A 25,316-nucleotide genomic window follows, 5' to 3' on the forward strand; every position below is an offset into this window, starting at 1 on the left:
GCATTGTACGTTCATTACGACCTGCAATCCTCGGTGAACCGTGCAAGAAAAATGAATACATTCGTGTGTTTAGTTGTCAGTAAAACATTGTAGTGTCTGTGAACACGGGAACTGCAATACCTGTACTGTCATACAGAGAGAGCCTATATGTATGAGTGTTGTTCGTTCGGATGGAATAGATAGTAACTCGTTTATTTATCCCGCAATCCCCAGATCCAACACCGGAGGACAGGCATTCCCGCAGTGCGTGTTCGATCACTGGCAGATCTTCCCCGGTGACCCAACCGACTCCTCCACCAAGCCCTTCCAGATCGTTCAGGATATCCGTAAGCGTAAGGGTCTGAAGGAAGGACTCCCAGATCTATCGCAGTACTTGGACAAACTGTAAACGCTTCGACACTGGATGGAGCAGCAGCAGCAGCAGCAGCAGCGGCAACAACACCCCATTTATATTATTTACCAAGTACATTTATACAATTGGAAACCAGCGCCGACATAGCGCGGCCATGAACAGCAACAACAGCAGCAGCATCAGCAGTGACACAAACTTATTTACATAAAGAAAAGATCAAATCAGACACTCACACAAACGCGCGCGCGCAGCGTAGATGATGATTTGGATTTTTGTTTTATTGGACGGAGAGATTAATACCAACCTTTCTTTTTGTGGACGAAAGTGTGCTGATTTCACAAAAAAAAACTAATAAGGATGACGAATAATAATAGGAGAAAATAATTGCGCGGGTTACATATTACGCTTTTTCTTTCTTTCTCGGCGGGAGAGCGGCTAATGAGGCAAAAGCATAACAGCAAATAGAGAAGAATTGGACGCGTCCGCCCACCACTGCTCTGTATGTGTGTTACACACGGGATGGGTGCGGGTCTAACGATCGCATAACATGATTGCTTGCTTCTGTTCTGTTCTGTTTACATCTAATTTATACAAACGCAGTTATGAAGCACATCATCGAATCGGAAGGAAAACTGTGGGCAAACGGAAACACCTGTTTGTGTATCTAGCAAAGTGTGTGTATGTGTGTCCCCCCGATGTGATGAAAAAACAGAAGAGAACAAAAAAGGAGCGGATTTTCTTCAACCTTATTCCTTCACTTCCGCTGCTTGTGTGTAGTTCGATCACGCAATAGATAAGGGAAGAGATGTCTCAATATGTGGGAAGAAGGGTGTATTTCGTTCACAGATTGATCATCAAATACGGCACCAATCTTCGGTGGATTCTTGGGCGCCTCTGGCAACACTCTCGTCTTCCTGCAGGATAAGGTAAGTTTAATACTTTTTAATTAAAGCTTTAAAGCAGGAGATTCAAACAAACTCAAATGATGTTACTACATTAGAAAGATAAAGATGATTTCAAAACAATTAGATCAAGCTCAACAGGACTGAAAGAGTGCTAGGAGAATCAATAGTTTAGCTTTTATTCGTACTTAAAGATGCTCAAGATCTGGTAATCTAATCACGTGCCTTTCTTTCTATTACAGATCCCTTCCCTGTTGCTGATGGGGAATATGCCCCGGCGGTGTGGTTCCTTGGCCAAGGCTTTAAAAGCTTGTCATCTCCTCAGAGGTAAGCACCATGAAGATGTACAGTGGCGGCTAATGATTATAGGCATGGTTCACTTCTCCTTTCCATTTGATTGTACCGTACCATTCGCCCCAAGTGCAATCTACGGTGAACCGTGCTAGAAAAATGAATACGTTCAGTTGCCAATTAAACATTGTAGTGTCTGTTAACACTGGGAACTGCATTACCTGTCTTGGCACACAAAAGCGCCCCCATCGTATGCGCTAGCGTTGTACTTTGGCAGTCGAGATTTACTAATCCTAATCACATCACGTATTCTTTCTATTACAGATGGTAAAACGATGGGAGAGCAGCAATAAGAAAGCTAACAACGAAGAAGCGTTCCAACGACAATATACCATGGAAGGTAGGGGGTAAGCATTCAAACCAAGTCTTGCTACTTTTGAAGATTGTCTCAAACTGATGATACAAACATAAATGATTAAATGATTTAGACATATTTAATAAGCTCAACAGGCCTGACTGCTATACAGCACAGTGCATGTGAGCGTCTGGAAAGCGAGCTTGATGATTAATAACCCTATTCTGCTTTGGTTTCCCTTTTTCAGACCCGTAGCGTAGCCCCGCTTTTTGCTGCTAACGAGCACTAATACAGCTCCTTTTCCTTTAAAGGTAAGCTTCCTCTTTTAAGATTTCATTTCTTAATTGCATTAGATTGGATAGTAGAAGAATCTTGATGATAAAAAGATTAATGATAAAATGATTGAAACCATTTATTATAAGCTCAACAGGCCTGATTGCTGTAAAAAGCATTCAAGGCTACTACAATTAGTTATGTTTTTAAACAAACATCTGTTTTAATCTGCTTTTTTGGTTTATTTTATTTACAGAAAAGAGACCGTTTCAAGGGGGTTAGATCACTACTATTGTTTCATTTTTAAAGGTATGTCATCATTTATTTAATTTATTTTTATTATGTTTTATTGTGACTTTTATTGTGATGAAATATAATATCACGGACCTGTACGCATTAGCTCAGTGATCGATAGTGATACATCTGACCGAAGTTTTTTAAATCATTAAACGAACCATAGACGAGATTAGGTCTATGAAATACGACAAAAATATATGTAAAATTGTATATTAACTCTCTAATTTACTTACTTATGTTCTACAGGTATAAGCGATCGCAAGGGAAGAGAAAACACCGGCGACACACCGTTTTCTTACCGGCAAGAAGAAGGTGAGTTTCATGACCTGATAATAGTAATGGCACGTTCAATAGCAGGATTATTTTAATGATGATAAGACATTGATTGATTCGATGATAGAAACCATTTTTTATAAGCTCAACAGGCCTGATCGCTATATAAAGCATTCTCCACAAGGCTGCAACAAAATTTTTGTAATTCCTCATCAAACTTATTGAATATTTTTTCGTGTTCATTTTATTTGCAGAAAAGAGAGACCGTTTCAAGAGTTCAATTACCACTATTCTTCCACGCTCAAAGGTATGTTTCGCTGTTATTTATTGCTTTATTTTATAATGTTTTATTATGACCTTTATTGGCCCTTTTTATAAAAGGACTTTACGGGCTGGGTCGTCCGGTGTCATTCTCATGACGTGACCAGCCCACCGGAGCCTGGAGATGGTGAGACCATCGTACAGCTCGTAGAGCTCGTCGTTGTAGCGGCTCCTCCATTGTCCTTCCACATATACGGGGCCAAAAATCCTTCTGAGCATCTTCCTCTCGAACGCGGCTAAGAGGGCCAGTCGTCAGTTTCAGGACAGGGTCCATGTCTCACAGGCGTATGTGTGTACTGGGACTGTAAATGTTCTGTACCCAGTCCCAGCTTCGTCCGTCGCGACAGGTATTTAGAATGGAGAAGTTTCCTCAGGCTGTAGTCACCTACCCCAACTCGAGGTTCTGTGCCGCACGCTCGATCCTTTGATAAGCTTCTGCTACATAGGAGAGCCTCAAACCAATGAAGTCTCTATGTCATCAACGTATGCCAGGATCTGGATTGACTTCTAGAAGATGGTCCCCGAAGTTTCCATCTACGAGTCGCGGATGGCACTCTCTCTAGCGCCAGATTGAAGAGGAGACAGGCAAGCCCATCTCCCTGGCGCCCTGAGAGTTTTCCATCCACCTTCACCTGGCATATGATGTTGGTCATTGTCATTCGTACAAGCCTTGGTAAGCTTGGCCGGGATTCCAAAAGAGCTCATTGCGTCGTACAGTTTTACCCTGGCTAATGCTGTCATATGCGGCTTTAAAGTCAATGAAGTCGTTTAAAATCGTGAAGATCTAAAATAAACGATAACTCGCGTGAGAAAGGAGGTCCATTAACGCTTTCTTTTATTTTTTCCAACAGGTGGTTCGTACAGAGAAGCTTCTTGCTAGGCGGGCGATCCATTTTCATAATATTGTGAAATCTTCCATCATGACCACCAAGTCATCGTATACTTCTGTTTTTAGGTAAGTTTCTTACATTGTTCTGTTACCAGGGCAGAGGGATTCTAACACAGTTGTCTTAAATGATGATTTTTCACGGACCTGTTCGCATCACCTACAGTGACCGATACGTGACTACTGACAACACTACATGTGCCGGCCTTGGCACTATTTTTTATCTTTTAAATTGCTAATACCCTTCTCAATGTTCTTCTTGCAGGTTGGGAGCGCCATTTCACCGGGAAAGGTAGTATTTTTGCAGGTATTACTATTGAGTGAATATATCACAATGCTATTCAAATGATAAATGCTTACGTTTCAATAAAGTTGATTTGTTAAAATATTCATCGTCTCTGATCATTTCCCAGGTACGGCAATATTGAGAACTATAACTTGTGACACTGTCCACAATAGCTGACTCGAGGAGCTGTAGAAGATCTTTATCGCCTTTATTGAATTCTAGTTGAAATTTAAACCCCAGTTCGGTTGTAACTCCCCGGAATGAAAACTCTCCCCCAGGGCAGTGCATTTGGTTTTGTTGGTTCGTCAAGCAATCAACACTTTCACGTTTGGTTTATTTTTATCTTTTTTCCTCCTCAGAAGTTTAACCGAGAAGAAGAGTTATTTACATTAACAGAATTCATGCTCACACTCTGGAGTCGTTCATACCTTACGCACTACACCACCACTATTATGCACGGGTTTGTTTTGTCCCTTTAGAAGACCTCACACTCATTCGACTCATTCTTATTCTATCCTATTTTCTTCCACTAAGTAAGCAAACGTGTGCCATTGCATGTGTTGTGTTTTGTGTTGTGTTTTGTGTGTGTGTGTGTGTGTTTTAGCAACGAGACGTTTAATAATGCATGTGCGGTTGTTTTTTCTTCGAACGATCGATCTGCCTTTTATTTCGCCGACGAGCCCCCCATGTCTCCCGGATGATGCTGATGGCTGTCCAGCGGTGGCAGTGTGGCGTCAAGCTTCGAGCTAGTATCGTTGAGCGTCCCCAGTACGCTCTTCGGCTCGTCCACCCGTTCCGATCCCGTGGCCGATGACCGGGACATCTGTGAGGTATTGGAGAGATTGTTGTAGATCTGCATGGCCTGCGCTACCATCGACGTTACATCGGACGCGGTCGACGGTACGATCAGTGTGTTGTTCTGTTTGGCCAGCTTCTCGAAAGCCACCACATACTTTTCCGCCACGCTCAGCGAGGCCGCACTCCGGCCATGCTCGTTCGCGAGTGATTCGGCAACGATTTTAAGACTTTTGGCACGGGCATCGGCCAGCGCCATAATGGCCGCCGCCTCACCATTGGCCCGGTTAATTTCTTCCTGCTTCTGGGCTTCGGACGCGAGGATGCGCGATTGTCGCTTACCCTCGGCAACGTTAATATCCGCCGCCCGGACACCCTCGGATTCGAGAATGGCGGCCCGCTTGCGTCGTTCCGCCTCGACCTGCATCTGCATCGCTTCGTGCACGCGGCTCGGCAGCTTGATGTCACGGATTTCGTACCGCAGGCAGGAAATGCCCCACGCTTCGCTGGCCTTATTGATCGATTCCACGATGCTGATGTTGAGCGATTCACGCTCCCGGAACACCTTGTCGAGTGACATCTTGCCCAGCTCGGAGCGCATCGTTGTTTGGGCGAGCTGCGTGATGGCAAACTCCGGATCTTCCACACCGTACGACGCGAGATATGGGTCAAGGATGCGCAGGTACAGCACACCGTCGATGCTGAGCGTTACGTTGTCGGACGTGATGGCCGACTGTTTCGGTACGTCGATCGCAATTTCCTTTAGGCTTTGTACATATTTCACACGGTCCACGACGGGCAGGAGCACGTTCAGACCCGGCTCGAGAATGCGATGAAATTTACCCATCCGCTCCACGATCCAGGCCTACGAGATACAGAAAAAAGGCATTCGCCGGGTGTTACTGTAGGAAAGGGCCGTCGATCCAAGGTGTAATGATCCTCAAAATACCTCCTGCTGTGGCACAAACATTATGACCGTATTGATCGGTGTCGATCGGTACCGGACCTGTGCTGTTTGCAGTGCTGCTAAGCTGGTGGCTGGCGATTGCAACAGCGCCTGCAACGACGAGATTACATGACATCAGAGAGAGAGTGCTTCTCGCATCTAGCAGCAGCCACCGGAATGCTGGTACTTACCCCATTACTGTTAAGGGTTGCAGCCGCAATTCCACGCAACGGTAGCCGGCTGATAAACGCACTGGAACGTATCATTTTATGAGCCGTTTTTTTTTTTGGGATGGAAGTTTAAAGCGGCGCACAGTATTGTGTTGGGAGTGCGATCGGGCTTTTCTTCAGTTTTTGATTATCAATCGTCGGCAATAATAGTGACGGGTGACAGTCGAAAGCTTTCGCTCCCGTCGTGTGCTGTCAAACGGTGTGCACGTGCAGGTGAGAACTGTAATGGGGTTATTACATGAGGAATTTTTTGGTTGGTGATTTTCTGTCAAATAGGGCGTTTGACAGAAAAAAACCAGCTGTCCGTGTAATAACACAATATGCTGCACAGATTTTTATTGCCATCATCCGAATTATTTTACATTTGAATTGTCCGTTATTCTAAAATGGAATGAAATATTTATCATTAACACGTATCGTACCATGCCGGGCACCGACTGACGATGCCATTATGATAGGGATACTTTTTCGTGACCGACAGCACTTCGGTCAGACGAACGTTCGGTTAGAGATTTTTCGGTTCAAACTGGTCCCAAATCGCTCTCTTTGCATTAACAAAACATCGTCTTCAATATTCATCTTAAATCACACGAAATAAACTGGACAATAATATTCAATAAAAATTGCGAGGCAAAACAACGCTTCCAAAATGTAAACAATCCACACTTTGACAGAAAAAAACCAGCGCGATCGAAATCTGAATTGAGCATGTCGAATTCATTTTTTCAGACCGGCATTTATCTGTCAAACGTGTTTTGACAGAAAATCACCGATGAAAAATTCCTCGTCTAATAACCCCATAAGGGTTAATTGGTTTTAGCAGATTTAAAAGAATTGTACAAATGATTGAAAAGCAAAGAGAAAATGAAATACAAAATAGCGAAATAAAATGGAATGAGATGTGCTTTTATTGCATTCCTCAATGCGAGAAGCTTTTATCTTGAAGGAGATATTTTTTTGCCCTCCGAGTGAACACTGTTTGCTTCCACTGTGCAGTTGACAGCACGAAACATCACAACAAACAGTCCTAACCTCACTCTTCTTGTTGATTTTCACTCCAGCCGAAACCATGTGCCAGCGAGAGTAGTGCCGGAATTTTTCGATTATTTTGTGGAAAAGTAAGAAATTTCCGGTTGAAAGCATTCGCCAACCATGGCTATTGAAACGATTCACCGTCCCGGTGCGCTGAAGCAGACGAATAAATCGCACAAACATGGAAAGCACACGTCGAAGCGTGAGTTGGAACGGTTGGCGAAAGGTAATGTGGATCGTTCTTGCCACACAAACAATCCGTTCTAACGAGTCTGTTGCTATCCCCTTTTTCGTAGGCAAAGTGAACCTGAAAACATTTACCCGCCGCCCGAATCGTCAGCAATCGCGCGATGAACGTCGCCAGCAGGCGGTTCAGCTACGCAAAAACAAACGGCAGGAGGCGATCGCGCTGAAACGGGCCATCGGCGGTGCACTGACGGCCCCGTTTCTGACCTGTGTGCTGCCCCTGAACGAAATGATTGATCCCAATTCGGCGCTCGCATTCATCGAGGGTTGCGATCCGGAAGCCACCGTTACGAAGGTGTCCGATCGGATACGCTATATGAAGTATGTCTGTGGTGGTGGTTGTGTGGTGAACAATTTTGTGTAGTAATATTCATTACCTTCCCTCTTCTTTTCCAGTGTGCCACGCTTCCGTCAACGGTTTTCGTTCGTCGTCCCGGAGATCGGACACGGGCGCGAGTTGAACGTGCTGGACGCGCTGAAAGTGTGCGATTCCGTCGTGCTGCTCCTCTCGGCCGTTGCAGGCGAATCGGACGAAGCGATCGATAAGTTCGGGGCGAAAGTCCTCAACATGGCACTAACGCAAGGCCTTCCCACGCCGATGGTGTGCCTGATGGATTTGCAATCGATCAACCCGAAAAAGCGCTCCCAAGCGAAGGCAAACATACAGAAGGAAATTGCGACCGTGCTTCCGGACGAAAAGATAATGGAGCTGGAAAAGCTTACCGATGCGCTGAATCTGTTACGCCGCATCGGAGGTCAAAAGCGCCGTGTGATGCACAATCGTTCCAATCGACCACACTTGCTTGGCGAAAAGGTTGAGTACGTCCCGAATGGTCCGGAGGAAGCGGGACCATCTCGTCCGATGGGCACGCTGAAAGTGACCGGATTTCTGCGCGGCGTACCACTGTCCGTCAATCAGCTCGTTCACATACCGGGACTGGGTGACTTTCAGCTAGAACAGATCGCATCACCGATCGATCCTTACCGGATGCGCAAAATGGAGGATGGAGAAATGGCAAGCGCTGAGGAGAGGGCACCATTACTACCGGACCCGGAGCAGCAGACTACCTTGCAGCGTGAAAACGTACCGGACGAGATGGATGCCGAACAGACGTGGCCGACGGAGGATGAAATTGCGGCGTCGCGTGCCGGTAAGTGATCCGGGCTTTTACGTAGTCCTGAAGAGGAAAATTTGTTTAATCGTTTAATTTCGGCTTTTAGAGAATAAAACGAAGCTCGTAAAGCGTGTCCCGAAAGGTATGAGCGACTATCAAGCCTCCTGGATACCGGACATTGTGGAAGAGGATGAAGACGACGATGAGGATGACGAGGCGGACGACGACGATGATGATGATGATGGACAGTACATGTCCTGTGAATCGGACACCGAAAGTAAGGTTGGCGAACGGGACACTGAGGACGATGGTGAGCACGAGTCCGATCAGGTGAGCGTCTCGGACGAACCGCCCGTCAGCGTCGATCGGTACGACAAAGAGATGGACATGGAGGAGGAACGCAACGCACTGGCCAGGATCCAAGCCGCCAAGGTGGACGAAATGTTCCCGGACGAAATCGATACCCCGGCAGACAGACCTGCCCGCGAACGGTTCATCAAGTACCGTGGGCTGGAATCGTTCCGCACCTCACCGTGGGACGTGAAGGAAAACCTTCCGTTCGACTACGCGCGCATTTATCAGTTCAAAAACTTTGACCACACCAAGCGTCGCATCGTAAGGGAGGCCCAGCAGAAGGAGGGCAGCGATGTGGCCATGCCCGGCTGGTACCTACGGCTGCACGTGAAAAATGTCCCGCAGGACGTGTGGAACGCGTTCGTGTCGGCGAACGGAACCGCCGATCGGGTGATCGTTTACGGTATGCTGCCCCACGAGCATCAGATGTCGGTGATGAACGTGTGCTTGAAGCGTACACCCAACTCAACGATTCCGATCAAATCGAAGGAGCGCATGATTGTGCAGTGCGGCTACCGACGGTTCATCGTGAACCCGATCTACAGTCAGCACACGAACGGGGACAAGCACAAGTACGAGCGATACTTCCGGCCGGGGATGACGGTGGTTGCGACGTTCTTCGCACCGATTCAATTCCCCCCGGCACCGATCCTTTGCTTCCGGGAAAACCCGGACACTACCCTGTCGATGGTCGCGTCCGGCAGCTTGTTCGCGTGCAATCCGGATCGGGTGGTGTTGAAGCGTGTCGTGCTGAGCGGGCATCCGTACAAAATCAATCGGCAGCACGCGACGGTACGGTTTATGTTCTTCAACACGGAGGATATTGCGTACTTTAAGCCGTGCAAGCTGCGCACGAAGCTGGGCCGGGTGGGCCACATTAAGGAGTCGCTCGGTACGCACGGACACATGAAGTGTGTGTTCGATAGTCAGCTGAAATCGCACGATACGATCCTGCTCTACCTGTACAAGCGTGTGTTCCCCAAGTGGACGTACGAGGACTGTATCGTATCGTGTGGTGATCGGGAATCGTCGCACAGCGGCCCGACGTCGAAAGGCGACCGTTCCGTAACGTTCAATTCGAAGGTGGAGCTGATGCAGGAGTAACTGCTGTCGCGCTGTGGTTAAAAGCAGAATTCGAATCCTCTCTCTGCGGCTTCTAAAATATATCTAAACAGCATATTTGTGGATGTTACGAAATTGGTCGAAGATAATTACATTCGAAAAAAGTGCCTCGAAGGACAGGGACGCAAGGGTTGTGTAAAATTATATTGCCGTACATTTAGCATCACTCGAACTAAACATTAACCCGACCGTGAACAAAACAACGTCTGTGCTCCTCGCGTCATAAAACGATCAATAATCACCTTCACACTCGAACACTCGAACGTCACAGCTTGCACAACGTATATTGCTCCCTTTTCCAGTGCTTTTCCAAAAAGTTCCTCACAAACGGTGCCACACGCTCCGGATGGGACAGATGCACATGGTGCTTACCCTCGACGAGCGCATGCTCGAACAGTGCATTGCTACCCGCTAGCACATCGATCGTTTCCTGATGGTACTGGGGATCCTCGAACAACGGCGTTTCGGTCGTCTTGAGGTACAGGAACGGTACCCGTATCCGGCGCGCTATTTCCAGATTCACATCGTGCGACCACACCAGCCCATGGTTGTGCCGTATGCGGCGATCGGTCGATCGTCGGTAAAGTCCTTCGCCCGCCGGTTCCAACGTACGGTACAGCAGGTAATGGCAAGCATCGCGGCTAATCGATTCGTGAAAACCGGCATGCATATGCTCCACGTACTCGTCGTACCGGAACAGCTTGCTTTCCTCCTTCTTGCTGCCGGTACCGTAGTCGAGCGTTTTCGGCAGAGAATCGGACAGCAAGAACAACACCATATCCGGATCGAGTATGAAGGGTTTGAGCAGATCGAACGAGATGAGCAGATCGACCCGATCCGGGAAGGTGCCCGCAAACACGTAACTCATCACCGCACCGATCGAGTGGCTCATGAGCGAAATCCGAGCCCAGCCGTAGTGTTGCATCAGGTGCAGCAGAAGGCGCAGCGTGTCGAGTGCATTGTATGCCACACCTGCCGGCAGGTGGGCCGATCGTCCGTGGCCCGGGAACTCGATCGCTAGGAAGCTGATTTCGCGCGGCAGCAACGGTATCAAGCGATCGAACGAACCGCCATTATCCATCCAGCCGTGCAGACAAACGATCGGACGAAGATCGCGCGGTCCCCACCATTTGGCGGTTACATCACCGAACGGTAGCGGTATGCGTTCCTCGTGGACCTGCGGGAGGAAGAAGGGAAGTCAGAAGCGGTGGTGGCAGGTAGATTTGATTTCGTTTTTTACACTAACTCTTTAACCAAAACACCTTTTGGGGATTATTACTTACACCGTGCCGTTCATCGTTCTGCTGTACCATGTGCCGTTTTGCTTCTGCCATGGTCTGTGGAAGGAGTGCTGCGTGAGCTTGTACGGTACGGGGCCTCTAACTACACTAAACAGTACTTTGTACCACCGGCACCGGTCGTCTGGTACGGTTGACCGAGCACCACCAAGTGCTTCTAACGGCTTCTTCCAACCTATCTCTAGTGGCCGATCAAGTCTGATGTTCCTGTACGGAACCGAATAACGATCGCTGCTACACGTTGCTTACCGTCGGCGTCGTCATCGTCGACTGTGGTGACGACTTATACGCCAGAGTCCGTCATCTCTAGTCGGTTGTATTAACTTACCGCGACGCATTAGCTAAAACCACGGCCTCCAAACCGAAAAAACCGAACCCCCATATCTCCCCACCAAAGGCACTACTACCTGCACACAATCACTCACACTCTCTAGCTAGTTGATCTCTGTTCCGGCTCGAAAAAACCTGTCACGAACATCTTATTGTTGGGGGGTGATTTTCCATATCGCTTTAAGCGGAATTTCTATTTCGATGCGTGGTGAGACATGCACGTGCGACAAATTACATAAATCTGGCGTCTGGTTTTGATCGTTGAACGAGACCTTGGCGGATAATGGCGAATTTGCAAATCTGTGCCAATGCGGCGATCGCGGAATCGGAAGCAGCTGGTATGCAAAACATGTTTTCCTCTGTCTGGCCCACTAGGGGACACGATAACACGAGGCAGCATAGATTTTTGGGATGCCGTCTGCCGTCCTTGTGGGCAGCATTGATGAGACTTCCGATCGGTACGGACAGGGCCTCAGGGTTATTGAAGGCTAGCGATGCTGAATGTGATGCTGGGCGAAGCGTTTGTGATGCTCGGATTTTTATTGGAGAAGATGTAGATGTAGGGATATACGAGAGTCCAAGATCACGTATATGGGAATGTTGTTATTCGCCGTGGAGCTCTGGATAGCTAAACGAGGGATCCTAGACAAGCTGGCCAAGTCTTGACAGCTCCAGACGAGAGAGAGTCCAGGATGAATGGAACCCAGTATCAGTACAGCGAGTATCTCTGACTAAGATAAAGTCCCGTAGCTTTATTGGATAGATTGATAACGCGATCAGCATGTGCAACACCGCACAGGATAGGATTTAAACCTTAAGGTCAACTGACAAATTCGAAAATGAAGAAAAAAAACATAACCTTAGCTCAAGAGCGCTTCAAACTCCAGGTCCTATCATGAGCTTGAGCTAGCTAATTAAGCTAGTGGAGCAGCTTAGTTGAAGAGATCGCAAGAGAATCGGGAAAGCTAACAGGAAACATTAGCGAGTGGCTTTGACTGGCATCGTGATTCGTAGTGAGCTAGCTCACTAGCTCGTATTGTGACCGCTTGAGCCTCGTTCCAATGTGAGCTTGAAGTTTTGCCAGTTTTTGAGCAAGCACGCAACAAAACATGAAATAAGAATCCTATCACAGTGAGATACAGGTTCAAAGTTAGCTCTTTTGAGCGCGAGCTCATGATCAGCTGATGTGAGATGCATCTCATGAGACAGCTCAGCTCACCTTAGTGAGCAATTTCTCACCAGTCGAATCGTGAGCTTTGCCTGCTTATTGAACGACTTCTCATATACATTTAGGTGCAGATTAACTCTTATTGAACTCTTTTTATGATCTTGTCAGAAAAAAGTCTTGTAGGCAATTTTTAACACCCCAACATCCTGTACAGGATATCTTCCATGATTTATTAATTAAAATGTACAAAAATAATCCCAAACCGGTGACTTACTCTTCCAAACTCCTCCCCCCATCACTACAGCTTGCTCGCCATTTCCTCATCCTGCTGCCAGTATCGATTCAGAAAGTCCGTCACCACCGGCGCTACCCGCTCCGGATGGGACAGATGCACGTGGTGCGTTCCTTCCACATACTTCAGCTCGAACCGCGAATTGTTGCGCTCCAGAATCTCGACCACTTCGTCATAGTATCGCTTCTTCTCCCAGTACGGTGATTCGGTCGCTTTGATAAACAGGAACGGCATCGTAAGGTTCTGCGCTAACCGTTTGTTCACCTCCTGTGACCACAAAAACCCAAAACCATACTTTAGTCGGCTATCCCGGGCAAAGTAGTACTTGTCGGGGAATTTGGCCGATTTGCGAAGGTTGCGTTGCAGCAGAAATGGACAAGATTCACGCGTGATCGAATTGACCGCACCCTCGAAAAGCCGTTCGACCGTTTCTTCGTAGGAGTAGGACGGTGGTTCCGATTTTTTCTGATTGCGTAGATCCGCCTTTAAGAATTCGGGCGTCAGCTCGCTCAGCATCGAAACGAGCACCTCGTCACGGAAGATTTGTGGCTTTAGGGCGTCGAGCGAGATGAGGAAATCGACGCGGGTTGGGAAGATGGCTGCGTAAGCGTAGTGCAGTACCGAACCCATCGAGTGGCTCATGAGCGAGATTTTTTGCCACCCGTACTCGCGCATGACAAAGTTGAGCAGGTAGAAGACGTTCATCGGTTGGTAGGTCATCCCGTCCGGGATGCGTGATGAGTACCCGTGTCCGGGCAGATCCAGCGCCAGGAAGCTCATGTGGGACGGTAGCAGCGGGATCAGGGTGTCGAACGAGCCGGCATTATCTTGCCACCCGTGCAGGCATACGATCGGACGGACGGCGCGTGGTCCCCACCACTTACCGGCCAGCTCACCGAACGGGACCGGGATGCGGACTTCTTGCACCTGGACAGTAGACACCAGATAGGAGGGTGGGTTAGTAGGCACACGGATAGGCTGCTGCTACCACTGCACTTACTGCATGTTGGCGATCGTGCCGCTCGACGAGCGTTTCCATCGGTTGCGTGCCGATCACATCCATTTGCAAAACCTTGCCAGGTTAGAGGAAGGCCACAATTATTAGCTTGAGCTGCTACTGGAGAGCGTGTTCACACAAATTACACTTCGATTGGGCAACACACATTCGGGGGGAATTCCAAAACACCAAAGTGTAAAGGCGCACAGCTTTATCAGCATCTTATCTCGCCCGCTTTCTGCCCACTCATGCCATTTTAATGACTACGCAGACGAGAGCTTTGGTATCAAGATGACGCGAACTGCTGCTTCGCTCGCCCCCCATCATCACGACGCATCTCACGCACACCAAGAAACACATCGATTAACTCGGGGGAAGAGGTGGGTTAAAAGTGCACTTTAAACGCAGCTTTTGCTCTTATATTTCGCCCTGTTAACAATTTCCCAAACCTAATAAATACAACCCGCAACAAACACACACCACCCCATGGGACGCCTCCCTTTGGACGTATCTTCGGTTTAAAGCTTACTAACTACATCCATCTCCTTGCGCCAATACTTTCGCAGAAAGTCCACCACCACCGGTACGACATTTTCCGGCTCGGTTAGATGCACATGATGTGACCCAGGCACGTACACCACCTCATACTTCGCGTTAGCTTCCTTCAGGATCGCAACGGTCTGTTCGAATCCTTCCCTGGAGCCTGGATACGGGGAGTCGATCGCTTTCACTGTCAGAAACGGTGCCGTTATGCGCTTCGCCAGCTCCACATTAACGCTGTCCGCCCAGCCCGGGATGACGTTGTACTTCATGCGATTGTCCCGATCGAAGTAGTACTTGCCGGGGAATTTGCGGGATGGTTTAATGTTGCGCTGCAGCAAGTACGGGCACGCGTCGCGCGATACAGAGGCGGCCGTCCCTTCGTACAGCCGATCGATCATCTCCTCGTACGTGTAGGACGGTGGTTCGGACTTCTCCTGATTGCGGATGTCCGCCTGAATGAACTTCAGCACCTGTTTGCTCATGCGCTGCGGAAACTTGTCGGGATGGAAGCTGAGCGGTTTCAGCGCATCGAGTCCAATCACTAGATCGACCTTGTCGGGGAACAGGGCGGCAAAGATGTAGCATATGGTGGCGCCCATTGAGTGCGCCATTAGGGACACCTTTGCCCAGCCGTACTCGCGCATTATGGTGAGAATTAGGGGAATGCAGTCCAGCACGTAGTAGGACATACCGTCCGGGATGCGGGACGAGTAGCCGTGCCCGGGGAGATCGATCGCGAGAAAGCTTACGGCTTCCGGTAGCAGCGGTATTAGCCGATCGAACGTGCCACTATTGTCGAGCCACCCGTGCAGGCACAGAATCGGACGGACATTCTTCGGTCCGAACCACTTGCCAGCGATCTTCCCGTACGGGACGGGAATTTCCACCTCGGTCACCTAAAAACACACACACACACAGACGCCAATGAGAGATTAATGCTTCTCGCGAGTGCCCGAAAGTGACTTACATTGTTCTGTTTGTCCTGCAGCTCGATGAATCTTATCAATGGATGGTGCTCCACGTTACTTCGCAGACTCTCGTCATCCTGTCCGGCGGTATGACGAGACTCTACCGCTGCTACCGTCCGTCCAGACATTCCCTCCTGTTTCGCTTGTAGAGCCGTAGCCGTTTCCTGCAGTGCACTACACGGTGGTTTCGGCCTGTCTGCTACTGCTTCACGCTTGGATACGCTTGATAACGGGGTGAATGAGTTGTATGCGGTGCGTGGATTGGAGCATACGCGTAAGCGCTGAACTGTCAATGGTTCTCGGAAAACATGTTGGGGTGGCGGTATTTGGGTCGATAGTGAAATAAGAGCTGCAGAAGAAACGTTGATTGGATGTTGAAAGATTTTTCTGTTGTGATGAAGGGAATTAAAGTAAGAAAGACAATACTTACTGATTGATCATGAGATGCTGCAGAAGTCCTCAATATCGCTCTAGAGCTAGTGCCATCCGGGTAAAAGAATTTCGTTGGATTTGAACAGAGTCCGCGACTAAGACGCTTATGGGAGTACTGGGACTATACATTTTCTATACAGTCTCTACTTCGTCCATCAGAGTTCCAGGAGCTCCAGGACCCTTTGTGTGAGCTTCTGCTACAAAGGAGAGTCTCAACCCAATTTTATATTTATGTCATCATCGTATGTCCGTGTTTGAACTGACTTTTAGAAGATGGCTCCAAATTTTACACCTCCGATTGCCTCGGTTGGCCCAACAAAATCAACAGATGGAAGAAAATATTTATTTTATTTTTCCCAGCATTGAACACACTTCCATTTTTCAATTTTCTGTCGAGGTAGTTTGATGTCCTTGTGCTCTTCCTTGCTCTTTGTGATGCGTCAGGTTATTCGTTAAATCAATAAATAAATTCTTATACCCTTGGTGTGGCAGCTGGCATCTACCGCGCCACCCTACTTAATCATTTCCTCCTTCCAGTGCTTTGCCAAAAAGCGATTAATGATCGGTGCCACCTTTTCCGGCTCGGTCAGATGCAGATGATGCGTACTGTCCACAAACTCTAGCTCAAACAGTGGATTGTGTTGCTTCACCACTTCGACAAACTGATCAAAGTACTTCCGATCCTCGTAGTACGGTGAATGTTTCGCCTTGATAAACAGGTACGGCAAAACGATCCGTTTGCCAAACTCCAAGTTAATGGCCTGATCCCAGCCGAGCCCCAGGCTGTACTTTAACCGGCTGTCCCGTGTGAAGTAGTACTGATCGGGATGCAGCGTCGATTTGCGTGTGTTTCGATAGAGCAGAAACGGTGCTGCCTCACGCGAGACTGATTTGTTCGTACCGAGGTGAAGCCGTTCGATTAGCTCCTGGTACGGGTAGGATGGTGGTTCCGATTTATCACGGTTCCGCGCATCGGCCAGCAGTGCCTGAGGCAGTCGCTTTTCCAATCGGGCCGGAAACTTTTCCGCATCGGCAATGTGTGGCTTGAGCGCATCGATTCCCACGTACAGGTCTACCTTGTCCGGAAAGGTGGACGCAAACAGGAAGCACAGGATGGAACCCATCGAATGGCCCATGAGCGATAGTTTCTTCCAGCGGTACTCGCGCATCACGTGGAACAGCACGGCCAGGTTGTCGAGCGTATTGTACGTCATGCCGTCCGGGATGCGTGACGAAAACCCGTGGCCCGGTAAATCCAGCGCCAGGAAGCTCGCGTTCTTCGGCAGCAACGGTAGCAACCGGTCGAACGTACCCGCATTATCTTGCCATCCGTGAAGCGTTACGATCGGGCGAACATTTCGTGGTCCCCACCATTTACCGGCAATCTCACCGTACGGGACGGGAATGCGTACCTCTTCCACCTGGAACGGACGAGTGGGGTTTGGGTTAATTTATGATACACACGGCTTGAACTTTGCTCTCACTCTACACTTACGTCATGCTGCCGATCGTGTTCCTCCACCAGATCGTGTGCTTTATGGTGTGAGTGGCGAACTGAGCCTGAGATTGCAATCCGTGGCAGGACACTTCCTTCGCCGGATAGCAAGGAACCGAGCAAGGATTTCACTAAAACTGTACCGCGGACTTTCGCCATCGTGCCAGCGTGTACCGACCGAATCTGAATCCCCCGACTAGTCAGTTGTCAGCTGATGCCGATGAATAGGCAATTTTTTGTGCCTGCTTGAAACACTAGATGACCGGACTGTACTACTACCTTCCCGTTATCTCGGCACGCTTCCGCATTGTCCAGATGATGATGAAAGCATGGACAGGTTACGACACTGGGCGACACATATTTCATGCATACAACAACTTATTACATCGTGTTGTGTACGGTGTAACATTGTATGACAGGCAAATGTGTGCGAATGCGGGAGATGTTTTCAGTGCATGGTTGAAGGTTTCAGACAGAGTTGAGACTGAGCATTTGCTATTGGGAATCGGAAGCTCACCACACGCTGACGACCTTTCGAAGCCGACTTGAAACTGGGCGGAATGTTGTTGATTGAGGGTTATAAACAAAGGGTAGATGTGTTGGTGATATCGGGCAAACATATGATTAGGGGTGGGTGTTGTAACATTCATCCCTTAAATTTTTATGTTGCCTTTTTTTCTTTTCAAATTTAGCATTTTATTACAACAAGTTTGCATTTTGAGATTTTTTTTCGAATAACAGAAACAAAGCAAAAGGAATAAATTATGATAAAAAGCTTATCAGATGTATTTCCCTAGAATTTAATAGAATTGAATGTATCCAATTTGGGAGTTCCTGGACAAAAATGTATTACTACCCACAAAAAGTTCAAATCATAGAACAATTATCATTGTTGAGTACCGTAAGATATCATCTTAAACTTTACAGCCAAAATCGTGATTGATAAAGAATTGGCGGGATTCGCCATACGTCAGACTACGTCGGCACCCCACCAGACATTTTAGATCACTTTGAGGCTAGGCCCTGAACCTCTCACCCTACTTGGCCCACAAATGTGTATTCGCAATAGTGCGTTCTCTTTTCCTCGTATTGGCTTTGGTCTTCTGTTCTTCTCTTCTGTATCATCGACAGCCGTTTTCGATTCAACCAGTCGTGTGTGTACACGGTGATTTAACGCGCATGCGCGGTTTTGGTATGTATTGGAGCGTCGATGAATACTTGACACTTACGATGCCGGCACAGAACCAAAATACTAGCCAAACTGAACTAACCCCAATTCTGATTTCGTTTTAGAAAAGCAATATTTCTGCTGATATATATTAAAATGTCGTCAAGATCAACCCATTACCGAAAGCGCCGTCATTATCTGGAAGAAGCAGAGCGTGAATTCGAAGCCAAATACAATCGTATGAAGGCTTCTGGATCCTTTTGCCATATTGTGTATTGTGTATTGTGAGTGTTACAGTGCAGTGGAAAACCATTCGTGATCGCATTGGAAACCAACGCAGAACCAGGCGGATTGCTTACACGAGGCCATTAGAGAAATGAAAATCGGGGCCCTAAGAAAGCCATACGGGGGCCCCTATCACTTTGGAATACGTGTGAATCCAGCGGGCAAGCGAACTCGGAACCCCCAGCAGCTAATTAGTCCGCGTATTGTGAAACGGGCCGTGTAAAGCCGATACTGATACCTATCCATTTCGTATCAAAATAACCGAACGCTATCGTGCCGGAGTTAACCGATTTGACAATAAACCTTGCCTATACAAAAAATGTTTCATGTGAACTAGACCATCGTCTATTTCGAAGCCGTCCAAAACCAAACCGATATCACTAACACATGCATACAATATGGCTGCACGTGCTCACTCACACATTCTCACAGCCCGGTCCTAATTTCAGGGGATATGACACAAAATTAGGGGCTGTCAGTCGTTTTAGATCACTTTTTGTCTGGGGGGACGTTTCCTCTTATCACAAGCACGTGCTACCAGCAAAAGTTACACCCTGGACAAATGCATGCGTTTTGGTGCAGCTCATTTCTGGCTGTCGGTTTCAAATTCAACACCCTTTTCCCCTCATTTGAGATCTTGTACCACCTATAAACCTCCATCTGGAGAAGGTAGTAAAAGAGTTTCTACCAAGGGAAATGAACCTGCGGTTGTCTTATCAAAATTTGAAATAATTTTGTAGAATCATGAATATCTTTTTTCTACCTGCCAAACAAATCACATCTGCCACTCACTTGAAACTCTCGCGCTTATCAATCAAACGTATGCCATTTAAATAAGCAATCGTTAAGTATGATGCTTGAGATAGTATTTATCACTGCTCTTAACGTTGATAACCGTACATCACACCCCTCAGTTTCTAACTCCAAAACCCGGACATCCAATAAAAACCAGGAACGGATTTCAGCTGGTGGGCATCATTCTGCTGCACGTAGTTGCCGATTGTCGTTGCGACGTGTAAGATCGAGCTGACCGGGTGCACGTAAGGCTTCCCTGTCTCGCTCGTTGAGTCATCATAAACTGAAGTAATAGGATCCGTTTTACCTGCGTGTGAACAGGACACGAAGGAGAGGAACGAGAAGAGAAACGACGAATCATCAAACACACACTGTCCAAAACATGGCTAAACAAATCATTAGTTCGACCAGCCGACTGATAACGCATCGCAGATCGGTTCGGATCGGTTGGGCGGCAGTTGTCGTGTGCTTTGCTCTCGTCGCTAATCACTACCAGTCGCCGTTGCCGGTTGCTGCAGCAGCAGAAGCACCATCAAGTACACCGCCCCACGTTACACGTTGGTTAAGCAAGCTCGCAAAGTACGTACACTTTCGGGCCGGGAAGGTTAGCTGCACCGGAACGATGGACGGCCAGGGACCACCCTCGGAAGCTACGCTAGCTCAGTGGGAGAAGCAATACTCACCGTCCGCCTGGAGCGTACGCTTTGCAACACCGGCCGAAGTGATCAACTTTCACGTGAAGTTTGTCAAGGAGGGTACGTTGGAACGGTGGGCAGCAAAAAATGCTTCCACCATCCGATTATGAATTCGAGATTGTTCTCCATCCGTTTTCTTTGCTACAGAGAGCGACAGGAACAAGCAGCTTTTTGATACGACGCTAGACGTGGCGTACGGTAGTGGCGATCGGGATAAGGTGGACATTTACGGTGAAAATCTGCCCGCCGATGCGCCACTGTTCGTGTACATCCATGGTGGGTACTGGCAGATGCTGGAGAAGGAAACGTCCGCCTATGCGGTGAAACCACTGGTCGAGCGCGGTGTACGGGTGATGATCGTTGGGTACGAGCTATGCCCGGAGGTGACACTGGAGGAGCTGGTGCGCCAGATTAAGGTGGCGAGCGAGTTTGTGTTGAACTACGCCACCGAAAATGGTGTCAAGTGAGTGTGTTTGAGATTGACTATTGTGGACGCCGATCCGCCAGACCTACTAACACTTCCTCCGTTCGAAAGGCACGTCTCAATTGCTGGACATTCGGCCGGAGCGCATCTGATCGCTAGCATGCTGGACCAGCTGTTTCAAAGTGCGGTCGGCGAAGAGCTGCTCCTGCTGAAGGATGTGTATCTCATCTCGGGCGTGTACGATGTGCAGGAACTGCGGTACACGAACAGCGTCAACAGGGACAATCTGCTGGCGATTAACGATCAGAACGCGAAACGACTGTCGCCCTTGCTTGCCAGCTACGATCATCTGCGATCGGTAAGCGAACAGGGCGCGCTAAAGTTTCACGTGTACGTTGCACAGCACGATAGTGACGTGTTTCGTGAGATGTCGTCGAAGATGTACGACCGGTTGCGCTCGTTTGGGCTGAGCTGTGATTTGCACGTGTTGCCAAATCTGGATCACTTCGATATAGTGGAACAGCTCGCCTCCTCTGATTATACCATCACGAGCGCCATTTTGGCGGGGGTTGCTAGGGAACAGAACACAGCTTAGGAGAAGATTAGTGTCTCATCGAATCAAAGTAGCTGTTTTGCTGCTTACAATAAAAGGGTTCATCATGAATACTCACCGAGTGTTGAAGTTTGTTGGAAGTTCTCTTCAAAGTAGAATATTTCTCCGACCTTCTTCTTAACACACGGGTGTACGGGTGTACGTTGAAAAATAGTTTCCGTCACAAGGAGCTTTATTTCACTTGCTATCTCCCACACTTCAGTTACACAGAATGGCACCGTCGCACCAACCAGAAACCTCCGCCAACCAGCCGGTCTCTTCGCTTCGCTCTGATTCCTCTGCTGTATATATATACACACGCACGCCCACTTTACGCTAGACGATTTGGACAAAAGCTTTCGGTAATTCAGTCGCTTGACAAATGTATCTGCCCGAACACGAGATCAGATGAAATGAACTTAATCGTTAACTTGTATCACACCAATCGACGACCGCCCGGCCTCGAGCGTTCAAATTCCCCGACAGCGACCCGGGGAAGTCTCCCCTTCCCTTTCTACGCTGATGCAGCGCGTTAGATTTTAAGGAAGGGGAGTGAAACACGTTCCCGAGCTGCGTCAGCTAAGGACCAAGTCCGTGCCAACTGCTTCCTAGGCGAAACAAAAACTAGGATAAAACGAATCTTCTCGGCGAATGCTATGAGTCGAGTATGATCAGCTCCTCGTCGTCGGATATGACGACATCCTCGAACGAGTCTGGCCGTACGTTTTCCTTCGTGGTAGACTCGGCGTCGTCCTCCTCCTCGTCCTCATCCTCTTCATCCTCATCGTCGTAGTCATCATCATCGTCGTCCTCGCTAAGCTGTAGCACGTCATCATGCGTACCTCCATTCGGAGCCGTGGTGTCCATACTCGTGGCTGACTGGGTAGCAGCATCACCTTTGCTACTGGATGGCTTTGTTTCAGTACTTTGTCCCGCCGGTGTCGCGCTTTTGTCCTTCTTTTCGTGATTCCCCTCGCGTATACTCAACTCTTTCTCAGCAAACCTTAAAAGAAGTTATGTAAAAAACAATAGGAAAGATGAGTTTTTATAGCGTTTTTTTTTGAGGATGTGATTGACTAGACTGTGAATCGCCTAGGCAACACGAACAGTCCCTTTACCTATGGGTACTACGATATAGCATGTGTGTTTTAACACAAGAGCGATTTGACATCTCGCCTGAAGGGGTCAATTATATGCCTGAAACCGCTAAATCGTCCCCTTCTACTCACCTATCGATGATGCTGTTCACTTTGCTGTAATGCTTCCCATTCTCCTCCAGCTTCTCGCGCAACTTCGGATCGGTAATGGCCGGATCCTTCTCGTCCCCGGTATGATACATCACCGTCTCGTACAGATCCGTTTTCCGCCGCTTCTGCAACTGTTTGCCCACCTTAATGAACGCATCGTGCGCGACCCGATTCATCCGCTCCGTCCGCAACCCATACCCGTACCGGGTGTTGCAGTGCTCCAGACACCGCAACACATCCCGGAAGTTGGGGAAAATGTTCGTCCGGTTAAGAAACTGGGACAGCGTGTGGTTAAACTCCGGGTACTGCGTGTCCCGGAAGTAGATCGGTTTCCGGATCAGCCGGTGCGCATTCTTGCTCTCGCCAGTTATATCGCACAGCTTTTCGTACACCTTGAACGCATGCTTTTTGTACCGTTCCGCCAGCACGTAGGTCGAGTTGGCCTCATCATTAAAGTCCACCTCGGCCTCCTCCATCTGGTGGATGCGCTTGTGCAGGACGTACAGCGTGTAGTTTAGCCGTCTGATTTGTCGATCTTTTTTAGCATTCCCGGTCGAAAAGTCTTCCGGGGCAAGCGGGACACAGGTGTCCGGATTGTCGTTCGCGGCTTCCGAAGAGTCTTCCGCGGGTGGTGCGACAGACCGTGATTTCCTTCGCGCCTTCAGTTCCTCCACAATGTTGACCAGCTTCAGAAAGACCAGGTGCGGCTGGGCCCGTATACCGGCCGTTGCAGCAGCGACGGCTTTCTTGAAGCTTTTCGATTTTACGTAGTCCGGATGGACGATTTCGTAGTAGCGGATTAGCCGTTTCTTTATAAGCAGCTCCATGTCGTTAGAACTGTCCGCCTTGCGGCAAGCGTCCAGCAGCTCCTGAAACTCTTTCCCGATCGGATTCTTTTCGATCGTAGTGGAACATTTCGGCGCTTTGCGTGACTGGCGCGAGGCAGACCGTAGCTGCTCGTTGGTGGATGCCGTTTCGGATAAACTTTTATCCACCGAGCCGGGTGTGCCTCGGTTGCTGCCGTTCGGGTCTGAATCATCGTTTGTTGTGGTGGTGGTGGTGGTGCTAGTGCTACTGCGAGAGCTGGTAACTGCTGTCGCCGATGTTGTTGTTTCCGGCAAGGAACGGTCCCGTTTTTCTCCACCGGAGGCAAGCTTCTGCTGGTACTGTTTCATTTCCTGCTCCCAATCTTCCGAATAGGTTATTGGCGCAAAGTTTTCATTGCCCGTAATCGAATGATTATTGTTGTTATTGTTGTGTGGCGGTGTTTTGCCATCCGACGACGACCACCGCTGTTCCGACAGGTTCGTCGCGATCGTTATCGGTTTGATGCGTTTCCGTTGCGGATCATGTGCACCACCACTTCCGCCGCCGGTAACCGATGGCCCGACGATGTTACTGCTGCTGCTGCTGCTGGTGACGCTGCCACCACTCGTTCCGTTCTGCTGTGTGGTTGGGGTGGGACATGGTGATGCCTTTCGTTTGCTGCCTCTACGATTGGAAGTGCTTTCTATTATCACCTAAAATTGCAAACAAATAAACCTTGATTACACCGTGCATCGCTCACTGCCAATGCTGCTGTCACTTAGTAGGCGCGCTAAAATGATTTTTTTCACGGATTAAAATGTTGACATTTTGCTCACCCCATCATCATCCGTATCCGAGTCTAGCACAATTACGGACGAAGCAGTTGCCATCGTTTAATGGTTTGGCTGACGGGGAATAATTTCGATATATTTACACGCGCGTTTCGAACCGCGCGCACTGCCGACGATTTTTCGTTTTCCACGCCGAAAGTTTTATTTTTTTTTTCCACCGTCACACTCAGTGTAAACGCGAGATGAACGTACGCACGTACCCGTAGCAGCGCGTCAATCACACTTTTATGAATGCGTGCATTATTCTTTTTCCCATTCTTTTACCTAAGATCATTACGAGATGACGACACGCACACATGGGACGGAACGTGCACACACACGGAATGGCAAAACGGGCTAAAACACATTATAATGATTGCACGCCGTACTGGCAAACAGTGCATTCGATGCAGCTTCAAGGGTTAATCCGTGCGGAACGTGTGTTGGTGTGCGTGCGCTAGCTGTCACTCTTTGTCATCGCTGCCCGCCGTGCTTGATGATGTTGATCAACACAGTTCGTATCGATGAAACGAAACAGTGGCAGCGTTTAAAAGAATGTACAAAATGGGCCGCTTTATGTACGAAAATGGATATAAGTTATGTTAAGTTTGGAGAAAAGTTCCAGGTGTTGTAATTGTGCTGTGTTTTGTTTATTCTATTATGCACATCCCGCTAGCACCGCAACACACGCACACATGTGCAAGAACGTGCACAAAATTAAGCATAAATAACGTATTGCTGTGAATGTAATTAGGGCAATGGGAAAGTTTTGTTGATAATTCAGGTGTACAAAAAAAAATTCTTTTGGGTTTTTTTTATCGACTGTTAAAAAAATTCTGAATCCATGAAATAATTACACAGGTGGTCGAACATA

At 48.3% G+C, this 25,316-nt stretch overlaps 10 protein-coding genes and 1 long non-coding RNA gene across 13 annotated transcripts in view; 5 read left to right on the forward strand and 6 right to left on the reverse strand.

Annotated features, from left to right (window-relative positions):
- The window catches only part of LOC118510768 (elongation factor 2), a 5,051-nt gene extending 4,296 nt beyond the window's left edge, over nucleotides 1–755 (forward strand). For both annotated transcript variants that reach the window (XM_036053027.1, XM_036053028.1), the window contains exon 5: nucleotides 214–755. In XM_036053027.1, the coding sequence (XP_035908920.1) occupies nucleotides 214–388 (175 nt within the window). In that variant the 3' untranslated portion in view covers nucleotides 389–755. The remainder of the gene's footprint in view (nucleotides 1–213) is intronic.
- Nucleotides 756–3,693: 2,938 nt separating this feature from the next.
- On the forward strand, nucleotides 3,694–4,338 carry LOC118510783. Its single transcript, XR_004906063.1, has 2 exons — nucleotides 3,694–4,019; nucleotides 4,216–4,338. It is a non-coding gene; the product is annotated as an uncharacterized LOC118510783 (long non-coding RNA).
- Nucleotides 4,339–4,523: 185 nt separating this feature from the next.
- On the reverse strand, nucleotides 4,524–6,442 carry LOC118510773 (stomatin-like protein 2, mitochondrial). Its single transcript, XM_036053040.1, has 3 exons — nucleotides 6,169–6,442; nucleotides 5,981–6,088; nucleotides 4,524–5,896 (listed from the first exon to the last, which is right to left on the reverse strand). The coding sequence occupies exons 1-3, from the start codon at nucleotides 6,241–6,243 to the stop codon at nucleotides 4,901–4,903; spliced, it is 1,179 nt and encodes a 392-aa protein (XP_035908933.1). The 5' UTR covers nucleotides 6,244–6,442; the 3' UTR covers nucleotides 4,524–4,900.
- A 748-nt stretch (nucleotides 6,443–7,190) lies between these two features.
- On the forward strand, nucleotides 7,191–10,133 carry LOC118510769 (pre-rRNA-processing protein TSR1 homolog). Its single transcript, XM_036053029.1, has 4 exons — nucleotides 7,191–7,465; nucleotides 7,536–7,806; nucleotides 7,882–8,636; nucleotides 8,707–10,133. Exons 1-4 carry the CDS (start codon nucleotides 7,360–7,362, stop codon nucleotides 10,056–10,058), a joined length of 2,484 nt encoding a protein of 827 aa, XP_035908922.1. The 5' UTR covers nucleotides 7,191–7,359; the 3' UTR covers nucleotides 10,059–10,133.
- A 72-nt stretch (nucleotides 10,134–10,205) lies between these two features.
- On the reverse strand, nucleotides 10,206–12,406 carry LOC118510779 (probable serine hydrolase). Its single transcript, XM_036053061.1, has 2 exons — nucleotides 11,360–12,406; nucleotides 10,206–11,253 (listed from the first exon to the last, which is right to left on the reverse strand). The coding sequence occupies exons 1-2, from the start codon at nucleotides 11,408–11,410 to the stop codon at nucleotides 10,342–10,344; spliced, it is 963 nt and encodes a 320-aa protein (XP_035908954.1). The 5' UTR covers nucleotides 11,411–12,406; the 3' UTR covers nucleotides 10,206–10,341.
- Nucleotides 11,169–25,316, forward strand: part of LOC118510777 (ankyrin repeat domain-containing protein 29) — a 253,927-nt gene continuing 239,779 nt past the window's right edge. Inside the window, exon 1 of the mRNA XM_036053055.1 lies at nucleotides 11,169–11,293. The gene's annotated coding sequence lies outside the window, so the exon portion shown is untranslated. The remainder of the gene's footprint in view (nucleotides 11,294–25,316) is intronic.
- LOC118510778 (probable serine hydrolase) lies at nucleotides 13,057–14,486 on the reverse strand. Its single transcript, XM_036053060.1, has 2 exons — nucleotides 14,165–14,486; nucleotides 13,057–14,091 (listed from the first exon to the last, which is right to left on the reverse strand). The coding sequence occupies exons 1-2, from the start codon at nucleotides 14,225–14,227 to the stop codon at nucleotides 13,171–13,173; spliced, it is 984 nt and encodes a 327-aa protein (XP_035908953.1). The 5' UTR covers nucleotides 14,228–14,486; the 3' UTR covers nucleotides 13,057–13,170.
- On the reverse strand, nucleotides 14,543–16,284 carry LOC118510776 (probable serine hydrolase). The gene is made up of 3 exons (XM_036053045.1): nucleotides 16,103–16,284; nucleotides 15,672–16,021; nucleotides 14,543–15,600 (listed from the first exon to the last, which is right to left on the reverse strand). The coding sequence occupies exons 2-3, from the start codon at nucleotides 15,798–15,800 to the stop codon at nucleotides 14,680–14,682; spliced, it is 1,050 nt and encodes a 349-aa protein (XP_035908938.1). The 5' UTR covers nucleotides 15,801–16,021; nucleotides 16,103–16,284; the 3' UTR covers nucleotides 14,543–14,679.
- LOC118510775 (probable serine hydrolase) lies at nucleotides 16,403–18,025 on the reverse strand. Its single transcript, XM_036053044.1, has 2 exons — nucleotides 17,600–18,025; nucleotides 16,403–17,525 (listed from the first exon to the last, which is right to left on the reverse strand). The coding sequence occupies exons 1-2, from the start codon at nucleotides 17,756–17,758 to the stop codon at nucleotides 16,617–16,619; spliced, it is 1,068 nt and encodes a 355-aa protein (XP_035908937.1). The 5' UTR covers nucleotides 17,759–18,025; the 3' UTR covers nucleotides 16,403–16,616.
- Nucleotides 19,969–21,641, forward strand: LOC118510774 (kynurenine formamidase). Of its 2 annotated transcripts, XM_036053041.1 has the most exons (4): nucleotides 19,969–20,092; nucleotides 20,169–20,602; nucleotides 20,690–21,005; nucleotides 21,078–21,641. In XM_036053041.1, the coding sequence occupies exons 2-4, from the start codon at nucleotides 20,230–20,232 to the stop codon at nucleotides 21,559–21,561; spliced, it is 1,173 nt and encodes a 390-aa protein (XP_035908934.1). In that variant the 5' UTR covers nucleotides 19,969–20,092; nucleotides 20,169–20,229; the 3' UTR covers nucleotides 21,562–21,641. The 2 variants fall into 2 exon arrangements, with proteins under 2 accessions (XP_035908934.1, XP_035908936.1); XM_036053043.1 differs by having other exon boundaries at nucleotides 19,970–20,602.
- Nucleotides 21,711–24,879, reverse strand: LOC118510770 (daxx-like protein). Its single transcript, XM_036053030.1, has 3 exons — nucleotides 24,449–24,879; nucleotides 22,788–24,325; nucleotides 21,711–22,561 (listed from the first exon to the last, which is right to left on the reverse strand). The coding sequence occupies exons 1-3, from the start codon at nucleotides 24,500–24,502 to the stop codon at nucleotides 22,213–22,215; spliced, it is 1,941 nt and encodes a 646-aa protein (XP_035908923.1). The 5' UTR covers nucleotides 24,503–24,879; the 3' UTR covers nucleotides 21,711–22,212.

This window comes from Anopheles stephensi, chromosome 3, assembly GCF_013141755.1.
Source record: "Anopheles stephensi strain Indian chromosome 3, UCI_ANSTEP_V1.0, whole genome shotgun sequence".
In the NCBI taxonomy this organism is placed as follows: domain Eukaryota; kingdom Metazoa; phylum Arthropoda; class Insecta; order Diptera; family Culicidae; genus Anopheles; species Anopheles stephensi.